The following is a 13,418-nucleotide window of genomic DNA, read 5'->3' as shown; positions in this document are numbered from 1 at the left end:
CTCTCTGACCCTCCCCCATTCATGCTCTGTCTCTCTCTGTCTCAAAAATAAATAAATGTTAAAAAAAATTTTTTTAATAAATAAAAAATAAAATAAAATACAAAGCACTTTATAACTTCTGTTTTGAAAATATCAAATAATTAAACAGAACAGCCTCAATGAAGCCAACCCCCGGCCCCCCCTAAAAAAAAAAAAAAAACAGTTGTAAGAAAATCTCTTAGGATAATGCTACGCCTTGGGATCAGTCAGCAAGTGGGGATGGAGAATGAATGTTCTGGGAATGTGGGTCCTAGAGGTCAGTTCCAGTTCTAGCTCCACTATCAACCTGCTGAGCAGCCCTGGACGGTTCCCGGAGCTCCTCAGACCCCGATTCTCTTCAGTAATTCTGGAATCTGCTCAACAACCTGCAGGCTCCCTCCTCACTTGAAACCAACAATGCAACGTGAGGTTAAACCAGCTCCGGAGGGGGGAAAAAAAAAACAAAATGAAACAAAAAACAAAAGAAAACATTCTCAGGTAGGAAATGTTCCACACGGTCTACCTGAACGCCTTCTGTAATTTTAGTTCCCTTACTTTTTCGCTTAAAAGAAATACGAATCCTTCCCCCTGAAGATGCAGAATCTGGGAGGTTCATGAGGTGACCACAAGACTTGAAAAGCTCACACAAAATGGAATGTTTTTAAAGCTCCAGTGAAGAAATCAACTGGATGCAAAGCAGTACTATTCTTAGTACTTAGTACTTAATTACTCAGTAGTACTATTCTTCCCCTACCCCCGCTCTGTCTTTTTTCTTTCATTTGGAAAATTTTCAAACCTTAGAAAGGTGGCAAGAATAGCGCACTGAACACCTATATCCCCTTCACTCTGGGAGACCATTCTTAAGTACAGATATCCTTAAATCCAATCCCCTAGGTAGCTTGGTAACACCTCCCAGTCCCTAACACCAGTGAGAATAAGCTTTGGTCAGGCTGGATGTGGGTCTGGATACCGAGGACAACAGAATGAAGCACAACTGTGTTACTGTATGTTCTCTGTTAACAATGAGCATGCATTTCAGCCTTAAACCTTAATATCAGACACTTTTAAACACACAGAGACAAAAACCAACAGCGTACATTTCAAGAGGAAAAAAAACAGGATCTTTGAAATTAAGTACACTTGGCTCTATCAGGGCAACCTTGAACCCCAGCCCTGTGCCCTGTCTGACCATAACCTCTTTGTTTGCAAAAAGGGGATACTCTGTCTACCTCAGAGAATACTCTGAGGATTGCATGTAAACAGAGTGACACAGGGCAACCATTCAGAATTGTTGCTTTTATAATTTACTAAGCATTTCCCCCAAACAGTACTTCAGGAATGACAATCCTGTGGGATAAATTCATCAGATAGCACGCTTTCCGGTTTAAAGATCAGAGAACTAAAGCCCCAAGATATTAAGGGTGGGAGAAAAGGAAGGAGGGGCGTTGACATCTACTGAGCAAGTATGATAGCCCCATCTGTGGGAGACAATGCTTCCCTCGCCCTATTAATGCTCACATCTATTCCTTGAAACAGGCTGCCACAGCTGTAGTTTGCAGAGGTATTTAAGGCTCAGAGAAGCTAATTTCACCAAAGGTCACATAGCTAGCTAGTTGTAGGGCTTGGTTAACTACCTGGCTTAAGTGACTACATTAAGGGTTTAGGAACTTTGGTTAAGGGCTCAAGGGTCCTGGTTAATGGTTTAAGGGTGTTGGTTAAGGGCTTAAAGCCTCTGACCAAGGGTTTAAGAGCCTTAGTTAAGGGTTTAGGTATCCTGGCCAAGGGTTTAAATGGCTTGGTTAAAGGTCTCAGTGTCCAGGGGCACCTCGGTGGCTCAGTTAAGCGTCTGACTCTTGATTTCGGCTCAGACCATGATCTCATGGCTCATGAGTTCCAGCCCCACATCGGGCTCTGGGCTGACAGTGTGGAGCCTGCTTGGGATTCTCTCTCTCCCTCTCTGTCCCTGACCCTCTGCTGATGGCTCACTTGCATTCTCTCTCTCTCTCAAAATACATAAACTTTTTATAAAAAAAGTTTCAGTGTCCAGATCTTCTGAGTTTAAGGCTCTTCCTGCAACATCTAATGAAGATGCATTTCAGAATGTGAAAATTCTTGCCAGCTCAAGGAAGCAGACTGTTTATCCAGATCTAGGGGATTCCGCCAGGCAAGCAGCATCTAGCCTCTCCTCCTGAAAAACTGTTCTCTCCAGCAGGCCCACCAAGGCAAGGAGTGATCGTACAATGTGTAGACAATGTCTCAACTCCAGAAATCTCATCAATGTAACCTCTGACCTGAAGGGATTACATTTTAAATAAGGCTATTCACCGAACACCTTTATTAGAGAATGTCCACGGGAACGCAGACATTGGATGATTTAAAATAACACTTTATCGGGCTGAGGTTGGGTGACTTTGACAGGCCAAACTATTGAAGCAAGGCAAGGCTGTAATTAGACCATACTGTAAAGACCATATTCGAAGATCGGCCCCCACAAAGGTGTTCGATTAATAACAAATGAGGGGGAAAGCAGGCTGTTCACCCAAGCAGCTGGTGAATGACCCTCCGTGGGTACAGAGCTGAAAAGTTTTATCACGACTTGGCAATGAACACAGGCCAGGTCTTCAAGCTCAGATCCCAGCAAACAGACACATGGGTCCTGTGTCAGAGCAGACTGCCTATGGGACCGGCACATTCCTAACTGGATTTTCCTCTAGCCATGAAGACTTTAAATACACCTCTGCTTTTGCTAGTAATTTTGAGACACAGGAATGTGTACTCTTACACCAATCGGCCTGCACCAGACAGACAGACGTCCGTCTTGACTGCCCGACCAGAATCCACGTGAGAAACAGAATACCAGCTTCCAACCTCACGGAGCAAATGGAAGAAGCAGCAGGAAGGTACTGGGAGGATTTGGAAACCATTAACAGTAGAGCTGACCAAGGGCAGGATTTATGAAAAAAAAAATTCTGAATAGAAAACTGACCAACACAACACCAGGTAAGAAAAGGAAAAGAGAGCAAGGAAGGAAGGAAGGAAGGAAGCCATTCATTGTGAAAATTAAATGACGTACTTCAGGAGCCATGAAATGTGACAACATTCATAAAACATACATGATTGGTGGGTGATAGATGGGTGTTATTAATCATACATCTATCCCTGGGTCCCTTCCTCTTTCCCCAATTCTAACGATCTTGGCAAGAATCTTGATCTTCTGGCAAAAAACTCTTTTCCATAACTCACCCATGTGACACTACTCATGTACAGATTGTCCAAACCTAACGTCCGGTTATTTTGACCATTGTGCAAAAGCAGGAGACCCTGCAGAGCAGCAGACGGCCCTCAGCGGGACTGACACCCGGGCCAAGCCCCGGGGCGCAGCTCAGAGAACACACTGTCCACTTAAATCCCTCACGGGCTGGCCTCAGAAAATACCTGGGGTTTGCATCTCCCAAAAGTTGAGCGAATGGCAGGGTCTTTCAAAACACTTCGTCGGGTTTGTGGGAATAGGGGGGATCTGGTGTTTTAGTAAAAGCACACCTATCCGTGGGCCCTTGTCAAACCCAGCAAACATGCGGTCACGCTTAAGAAAGTCTTTCCTTTCAGATTCTCTATCACTGGGTTTGTCCGGATCACCACAAAGGGACAGTGAAAAAAATCTGACAAGTTAAAATGAGGTGTGGGAAGGTCGCCAGAAAAATAGCAAAGAACAATACTCCCCATGGAAGCGAATGATTTCTTTCAGGACATTAGTTTTAGCTTTGTGATTTTTTATTTGCAATTTTTTTTGGGGGGGGGGAGGGGATTTAAAATAACAAAAATCAGCAAATCTTCCTGACCCGCTAGGTAATGGTGAAATTAAATTACCAGCAGATCTCACTAAAGCAATGGTAAGGAAATTTCTTTTGCACAAAATAGGATATTTCTGAATCATTCAGGGATCCAAAAGAGGGCTTGTTTCAACAAAGATACCCTGTTTTGTAGCAGTGGATCCATGGAGTTTGTAATCACACGGATATGTCTTAGCAGCATTATTATAGTTCAGCTTTACCTTCTGCATCTGGGGATATGAAAGATTTGTATATGTCACTGGTTCGGACCCTCCAATAATGAGTAATGAAAATTCCTATTTATCATTTCTAGGATCAAGCCAGTGTGACAGCAGAAAATAACATTATTTATTTGGCCCACATTACTATTGTACAAAATCTGGAGGAATAAATCCTTCAATCCATTCAGGAATGCTCTTTTCCCAATTAAGGTTTCAATGATGCTGCACATAAATACTGCCTTTTACCTTTTCCCATCTGCATTTTAATTTCAGAAGTCTGGGTTGATTTCATTTCTATAATACAGTGTCTTTATGTTCTCAAAATCTTAACAACTTCACATCCCAGGGGTCCCTTTAATATTTAATTTTTACCTTGTTCAGTTACTGGAAAACATCTCAGAGCTTCTTTATTTATTACTTTATGTCAGTTTTTTTTTTTTAACTCTGTGAAATTACCATTTGGCAATCAAATCACTAAAAATGCAAAAAGTTCTTATTTCAATTATAAAAGCAAATATAACCCGTGATTATTAAGAAAACTGTTTTGCAAATTAACCATTGTTTATTTCAGAATATAATCAAGTACCACAGGCTAGAGTAAAAGCATAGGGATAGTGGCTTTTTTTTCCATTTAAAATAATAAAGGTAATCAAACCATCCTGGCAATCTAGGTGATTGTGAAATTTAATTACTAGCAGTTATCATTAAAACAAAGGCAAAGCAATTTCTTCTACACATAATTGAATATTCCAGAAGAAAATTTCTGAACAGTTCTTGGAAAATGTGTTTAAAAATTAATTTTAACCTGATTATTTCATTTGTTGTGTCTCAGCTGATAACGGAGGATAAATGGCACACTCGGGTGTTGGGGTTCAACACCAGCAAGTGAGAACGTATTCTCAGGAAAATCAGATAACTTTGAACTTACTACTAAGTTATTAGCTCTTTACTCCCTGTGCAAACACAACCAAGCCTAAATCTTCCACATCTATTCCTCCAAGAGAGGTTTAACCCCTATTATTCGAGTTCACCTCTCCATATGCTATTCACTACAAAATCGACAGTTCCTTTTTTACTGCTCAGTTGCCCAAACGCGTCCTAAGGCTTCCAGAGCTGTTCCATCAAACCCACTGCTACTTGAACAGAAAGAAAACCCCCCACATCAGCAGCAAGAGTAAGTGCCATAGCACCTCCATGCAGGATGCTGCTTATGGGTCTTAAGCGGAACTGTCGGGAGAAGAGACACCACCTCGAAAATGGATCACTAGCCCTAAGAAAGGAAGCTAAAAATTAGGCCATGGACTTCCCCATCTCCAGGACTTTGTCTAAGCTCTTCCCTCTTCCTGAAATGCCTTTCCCCCTCCGTGCCCTCTGGAAAAATCCCACACACCCTTTGAGCCTCAACTCAGAGGTCACCCCCACTGACCCCTGCAGGCTGAAGGAATCACTCTCTTCCTTGTACTCTCCTCCACATAATTCATTTTATCCAACTGGAATACAGATCACTATGTATTGTCCATCTCTGCCTCTGGACGGTGAGGGAAAGGACCTTGACTCATTTTTCTATTCCAAACACTTGGGACGGTGCCCGAAACCTAAGATACACTTAATAAATGCTTATTTAATGGGCCTCGAACCACAAGATCAAATTTAACATGCAACGTAAGAGGCAAGTTTTACGTGTGTTGGACTTACTTCTGCCCCTAAAGTCTGAGCCATGAAGTGCCTTCTATTTCATGCCTCAAAGGAGCAAAATGTATTCACCCCAAACACTTACTAAGTACCACACTCTGTGCTCAACGCCATACACACATTATCTCATTTAATCCACACAGCATTCCTATACGTAGGTCCCGTTATTAGCATTAGCCTTACTTACAGACGAGGAAATTGAGGCTTGGAGAGGTGGAGTAACTCACCTCAAATTACCCAGCTGGGCAGTGGTGTAGCCAGAACTCAAGAACAATAATCCCAGAACTTCAGCACTAGAGGGAATCCTAAAATGGCCTTCCTCACTTAGTCTCCTTGCGGCTGAGGCTTATAATGTACTTCCTGGCACCTAGTAGGCCCTCTGCGAAAATTAATACAGGGATAGAGTGCCCTATTTTCTCAGACTCTGGCCTTTGCCTGGGAGAACACAGCTGCCACCACAAACAGGCTCTATTCTTTAACTCCCAACACCTCTCACAGGTGTGAATTGCTTGCACCATCTGAATTATTCACGAGCCGCATGATGGTTAAGTGTGCTTAAAAAGAGAACTCGGGCTTCTGGTATTTTTCAAGACAAAGTGTCTAACTGGTGTACTAAGCCATCGAAGCTCATGGGCCTGGTTGATCCACATCAAAGAATATATCCATGCTCACTTTTTGAATTTCGGTGTCCACCGAATTTCCCAGTTCCCATTGGGATTTAAAAAAGTGATAACCAAAGCAGGAAGGAGAACCGTCAGAGGCATCTCCATCCAATCTGCAAGGCGATTACCACCACCTAGAGCTGCTCCTGTGTGACTTCAAACCCACGTGTCCTTCTTAAGGCTGAGTTCAGTTTCTTCATCAGGTTTCTTCAGCTACACCAACAGCTGAATTTCCAGGTGCCACACATCTGTAACTTATGCCATCAGTAAATCGTGCGATAATACTGCCTCCTTGTCTCTTCTTCTTCTTTCCCCTTGCCTCCTCTCTCCCCCACCCGTTCCTTTCCTAGTGGATGGGTTTCTGAGAGGAATAACCATATGCTTGCTAATCGTAAGCCAACATCACTGTATTTTAAATTCAATGTTAGTCAACCAAAATGAATTGAAAAGCAGCAGCAGTGGTTTGGGGGTACTAAAAATACGCCGTAGCATTTGCTGAGTTCTCAGAATTAAAACCACAGGCGGTCAACTTGTTGCTGCTCTTAATAAGATATGACTGTTCTGCCCCATTGGCTGCTACTACCAGAAACTTGAACTATATCATATGCCTAACAACACTGTGCTTTTCATTAGTTGGCAGTGATGAAGAAAGGAAGTGCCATTTCCCTGGAACTAAACCTGCCAAAAAAGATAACAGATGGCTTTCAAGGGATCACCTTGTGCCACATCACAATCGCACCGTAGTCAAACTCACCTTGCGTTTATGGTTAAATTAGTTACACACCCATAGATATGGTTAATTTATGACCGGCTTGCTGTTCAATGGCCCCACCGAGGTGTTGCTTCCTCTGAGTTTAATTTTTAAGTAATGTAACAAAAGACACACAATAGGAATTAATACGATATTAACATACTGAATATTTTCCTTAGCATTTCCAGACCTTCTGGACCCCTCAATACTGCACGCTACACTGAAGGTCTTATCAGCTATGCCTTTGGGGTTTGTCATTAAAGTTTTCAATGACCAGAGAGGTAGAAGAATGCTACCTAATGCATCATTCTGATTAGAAATCTGTCATACACAGAAACCAGAGGATCTGTTTCTGTTGATTCTTATTCTTTCAGATTCATTAGCAGTTTTTTTTTTCTCTTCAATTAGACCTGCTGATCAACCATAAAAAAAGCTGAAAGGAGCCCTCCCTTTACTCAGCCACACCTGAAAACAAAATGTATGCCTGGAAAGTGAAATTACAGAGAGTATCATAAGAAAATGTTCAAGAGACCACATAGGAAAATCACAGACACACACACACGCACGCACACACACTTGTAAACCGGCAAATTGGCAGAGGTTGGGCTCGACCTCCCTTCCTCTAACTCGCTTCAATCAGGACCAGAAAGACAGAATCCCTTCATTACTTCTATCTCAAACCATGCCCCAAGCTTGTGTCTCCACGGAGCTAATTTCTGAAACAAACAAAGAAAATCAAGTCTGCGAGGAGCGAGGGTTTTCTCTCTCAGCCTGGGGTTTGGGCAACCAGCCTGGCGGGCGCCGCGCCGCTGGCGAGCCGGGGCGCCCAGCGTCACCCAAACCTCCCGCGCCCCGCTAGCCCAGATTCCAGCTGCGCCAGAAAGTGCGAGCCTGCCCTGCTCGTCTCGCTTCTCGCCTGCTGCTCCCCAAGTCCCCAGAAGGCTCCCGTTCGCACACTAAGGGCGCCACCGCTCTCCCACCTCTGCGCTGTCAGATGTCAGGCGCAGAGGTGCTGTGGGCGCCCGCGGTGCCGGCAAACCAAACAAGTGCCACACCGGACGCCTGCCCTCACTCCGAGAGAGGGGGCAGGACGGCCACAGGTAGGCTCTACCCCTCCCAGGGCGGGGGGCGAGAGACCCAGCGCGGCAGCCGCGTCCGACGGGCTGAAACTCACCCGAGGACACCGAGGAGCCGGACAGGCTGGAGTTGCTGGACGCTGCCATCTCCGCGCGCCCCGCGCGTCGCTGCTGGCTCAGCCCCGGTGCGGACGCCGCCGCCGCTGCCCTCGCCCGGCCGCTCGCAGCCTTCGCGGCCCCCAGCCCATGGCAAAGTCCTGGGGACGCGCAGAAAGCACCAGCCTCCGGACTCTGCCTGCACTTCCTGCTCCACCAGATGACGCGCTGCTGCCGCCGCTATTTATTTGTGGTTTCCGTCCCTCTCGGCGCCTTTGCACGCTCTTCTCTGGGTGTCGGTGGGTAGATAGGAGCGGAGGGAGATCCGAGGGGCGGCCCGAGCGGACTAATCGCGCCTCCAGCGGAGCCCCAGCCGCGGTCCGCGCACGCTCGCGCGCGGCTGGGACCACCGCGCCCCGGCGGCCGGGGGGCGCCCTGCCAGCTCCTGCGCCCTCCCCTGGGCTCCCGCCTCCCCGGCGGCCCTTCGAGCAGCCCGGGCAAAGGCGGCAGAAGCCAGACAGACAGAGCGACCTCCCCCTTCTCCCTCCGCCCCAACTCCGCTCGCGCGCACACAAAGGAAGGAGAGGAGACGCGGGAGCTCCGGGGCTGGTTCAGCTGCCGCGGGCTTGACAGCTCTCGCGACTGGGGCTGGAGGAGGAGGCTGAGGACTGCAGGGCGGGGGCGTTGGACCGGGGCGCGGGACCCCAAGGTGCTGGGGAGGCCACCGGGGGGCGCGGAGCTAGCGCGGCTGCGATGCGCCGCGCTGGCTCCACGGTTTGGAGGCAACCGGGAGTGGGGAGAAGGTGGTGGGGCTCGCTGTCCGTGGCCAGGCTAGGGAGCGGCGAAGCCAGCCGGGGCGGGGGATACGGAGGGCGAGGGCGAGGTCACTAAGGACACGGATGCTAGGTAAAAAGGGGCCTGGGATGCCAGAGCGGCTGTGGAGCGCTCCTTCCACCCCGCTCCAAATTGTCCTTTGTTACTCCGGAGCTGATGATGGTCCCTGCCCTGCAAGGAGGTGTGTTTCCTAGAACACCCTCAAAACACCTAGGAAGCCCAAGCCAGGTGCACTTAAGTACCCCAGCCACGGACAGTGACTAACGGGTCCGTTGGGCTTTTGAGGTTGCCCTTCAAAGAGATAGGTTCCAAATATGTCATCAGGCCCACACAAAGCCGGGTGTCAAGAGAGAGAGGTTCTCTGACTTTGTCTGGTGAAGGATCCTCACAAAAGACTTGGAAGCAGGTCTGCCTGTGCCCTTTCAGGATAAGGAATTGCTTAGGTGTGGGAGAGAAAGAGATGTGAGCCCAAGGTGTGTACCTTCCCCCTGTATTTAAGCCTAAATTAATTTCACCAGGGGGAAATATACAGATTTTTTTTTTTAAGTCTGTTTCACGCTCCCAGCAGGGTAATTGGTTCTTTCAATCCTGAAGCAACAGAAAACTGTGAAATTTGAGCAGAAATTGTTAGATCAAAGGAAAAAGCAAACACTAAAGGAATGAAAAGTACTCTCATTATGTAGCAAAGTGGAAAGTGTTCGCATTGGGGTAGTTCAATTTTTAAAAACATGGTTAAAAGGACATAGTCAATTTAAAAATTATCAGGAGTGACACAGGAACAGCAGACAGTCCTAGGGGGTCCACATCAACCGTGCACCCCATGTACCGTGAATGATAAATGTTGAATAATCATAATATGCACTCATGTCACATTTTCTAGTTGATTTAAACTTTTTTTTTTTTTCCATTCCCTTCAGGATGCCATCCCAGTATGTCTTCCCAATAAGGCTTTTTTTTTTTTTTAATGCAGTTTTCTGAGCCCTCCTCAGCCACATGGAGTCTTCCTGACCCTCATCTACATGGAATTTAGAACATCCCTGCCTGTTCTAAGGAGACCCAAGCAGCCTAACCGAGAGTCCTTCAGGGGTATATGGTCCATCACAACCTTAACCTCTCCATCAGAACCGACTTCCTGTTTTCCCAAAGTTCTTCTGATCAAAGGCACCTCTAGTTGTTTAACTAGTAATCGGTGGATCCCTCCAGATCTTTAGATGGCGGGTGGACTGACCTGGCCGTGTCACCTAGTAGGGTTGACAGTCTGTCAGTTTGAAGAAGGAAGACAGCACATGATTTCATACTATGGCTCCACCATTTATTAGTTACGTGACCTGGAGTAAATTACCTGCACTCACTGAGTCTCAGTTCCTACACCAGCAGCCCGAATCCTGATAATATAGGGTGTTCGGAGGATTCAATGACATGATAGGTGTGAAGCCACGGTGTACCCGGCATACAGTTTGTGCCCTGTAAGTGACTTTAAATTGTGCATTTGAAAGGTCAGATCTATGATCTGGACAACTTCTGCTTTCTCCATTGCGTCTGGAGATAACTGATCAGCCGTGACGTGCTCTGTCAGGGAAATGTCTAATAGTTAGCCCAGGGTTTGTGTCTTGCTTGTCCCAAATTGAGCAATACACAACAGGTGTCATCATTCATCTCTGAAGTCTCACAAAAGGATGTTAAGTTCTATTTCTGTAGTTGGATGATAACATTTACCTTCACAGAACTTTGCAGTCCTTAGTTAGGGAAAGTAAAGCATGGCCCTGTGAAATAGATTACTTCTATTATCTCAAATTGACAGATGAAAGGGGAAAAAGGGCACTTGCTGGGAAGGCACCAGGCCAAGGCCACCCTGTGCTGTACACAAGCAGAATAAAACACAGACTAACTTTTTTCCACAGGGTTCAGAGGCCAGAAGAAGGATGCAAGGCCCACAAACGTGTTTACCGAATAAAAACAGGATGACTGGGGAAACCTAGCTTGTTGGTCTGAGACAGACCGTGACTCCAAGGCCTATTATTCTGAAGAACAAATGGAAAGCTCCAGGTTCAGAATGAAAATCTGAAAGTTGATCAATAATTTAGATTGTTAAAGCCACAACAAATGGAGAAAAACTCAGCAGGCAGGATTGCTCACTATCACTTTTCTTAGATTCAGAGGGCCTAAAGGCTGGCTGTTCCTTGCAAAAAAAAAAAAAAAAAAAATGTTTACAATATCAGTAAGTTAGGAGCAGGTGGCTGAAATAAGATGCTAACCCTGCCTCATGAAGTAGGCTCAGGAACCTATTGTGGACCTTCCAATGCGTTTCTCCAAATGAAACAATAAGGATATTAGTTCACACATTTTATTCATTCATTCATTCATTCATTCGTGGGCATTCATTCTAGCTAATGCCAATTTGTCAGTGGAAAAGGGAATATTGGTGCTGCAAAAATCTTAGGTCTGTTTGAAAAGCAGGATTTTTTAAAGATATGTCTACCTTCTTCAGCTATTAAAAGACTCATGGAACGAAAGAAGTTTTGTTTATAATTTGGTCTATCGAGGATTAACAATGACCGTTTTGTTAGCATGAAAGCTAATTTAGCATTGAAAGCCTTCCCATCTTCCCTCTCCAAACGTATGTCCTGTTCTTCCCTTCATATATGTAACCCCTTCTCACTGTGCCCAGTACCACCCAGGTCTGGCAGCACTAACATTTTCCGGCGCTCTCCCTGCTGAGCATCTTATGTACTGTTGAAGGTGTAGTAGAAATCACCATCTTGGAGAATCTTCCCTGATCCCTAAGCCAGAATCCAGCTTTTCTTCTGTTGAATTCCTCTAGTCTTCCCCCTGTACCTCTCACTTGCCAGACGCTCTGGTTTGTTTTGATAGTAATTTTGGAACATATTTTATCTCCCTACTCCATTAACAGCCTGGGGGGTGGGGGCAGGATCCCTATCTAGCCAGCCTTTGTATTCCCTATGAGGCTTTCTTTACACACAGTAGGTGCTCAGGAGATATTTGTGGAATAAGGGAGTAAACTAAGGAAGTAAGAAATCCAGGAAAGGTTCTCGTGTTCAGCAATGACTTTTCACATCAGTAGCTCTGACCACCAGGCAACAAGATGACAGGCAACACATCTGGAGCACAAAAAGAAGTCGACGGGCATGCAATGACACTGTTTTGCTGTGAACAAGAAAAACTGAAATGGTGAGAATATAAGAGTAAAATTTTGATGGAGCAAATATTTGTTTAAAATTTTTTCTTTTAGTGCATTTATTTATTTTTGATAGAGACAGAGCACAAGTGGGGGAGGGGCAGAGAGAGAAGGAGACACAGAATCCGAAGCAGGCTCCAGGCTCCGAGCTGTCAGCACAGAGCCAGACACGGGGCTGGAACCCACAAACCGCGAGATCGTCACCTGAGCCGAAGTCGGACGCTTAACTGACTGAGCCACCCAGGTGCCCCAATGGAGCAAATATTTATAATCCCCACCCCCAGTCACCGGCTGTTTCAACTGGTATAATTTATTGTTTACAGAGTAGCTCTTATGTTGTTGTAATTTGTTTATTTTTGCTCTGCTCTCCTTTGAAGTTTAAAAGCAGACAAGAAAACACCACAGGGTGAATGTGGCCGTTGTGGTTGGAGATGGGCTCCCATGATTCAGGCACTCTGGGGTGTTTCTTTGTGAAGGTCATTCCCTTCCTCTGTGCTAAGCACAGAATGAAATACTCCTCACTTTCAAGATTAATCCAGTGGCCGGCATTCCAGGAAGAATAGTGGGGCTATTTGTCAACTAGCTTTAAATATTTTATGGCGAATACTCTACTGTACCCTGGAAATTGGTCTTTTCGCTATCAGTTTCCCAACATCGATATACTCTTTGTTGTAGTGAGAAATATTTCCCTTTGTAGTTTAAGCTGTGTTTCTACCACAAAGATTCCTAGTCCTGTTAAAGGGAAACACTGGCTCTTCGGGGGTAACATCGGGCGTAACTAAAGGCAAAAGCTGAGAAACCTTCCCTATTCTCAGAAGAGGTGTGCAGGCGGCCCGGGGCTGGGTTACCCTGCAGACAGCTCAGACGCTGCAGGTAGCAGCCCGGCCTCTGAACAAAAGGAGTCCACACCTGGGGTGCAGACAAAGGAAGGCCGCCTCAGCTACCCAATTCCCAGTTCACATCGCTTGCTGCTTGGGGACCCCTAGTGGCGACACACAAGCCACAAGCACAGGTGTTCTGGCTCTTCACTGAAGTGGAGAGG

The 13,418-nt window shown here is 45.9% G+C and overlaps 1 protein-coding gene across 1 annotated transcript in view; it reads right to left on the bottom strand.

The window, feature by feature from the left end:
• Window positions 1-8,642, bottom strand: part of CHN2 (chimerin 2) — a 298,969-nt gene extending 290,327 nt beyond the window's left edge. The window contains exon 1 of the mRNA XM_042969082.1: window positions 8,349-8,642. Coding sequence (XP_042825016.1) covers window positions 8,349-8,397 — 49 coding nt within the window. The 5' untranslated portion in view covers window positions 8,398-8,642. The remainder of the gene's footprint in view (window positions 1-8,348) is intronic.
• Window positions 8,643-13,418: the final 4,776 nt, after the last annotated feature.

Source organism: Panthera tigris, chromosome A2, assembly GCF_018350195.1.
Source record: "Panthera tigris isolate Pti1 chromosome A2, P.tigris_Pti1_mat1.1, whole genome shotgun sequence".
In the NCBI taxonomy this organism is placed as follows: Eukaryota; Metazoa; Chordata; class Mammalia; order Carnivora; family Felidae; genus Panthera; species Panthera tigris.
The sequence above is the reverse complement of the archived record's forward strand: the minus strand, read 5'-3'. Positions and strand labels throughout refer to the sequence as shown.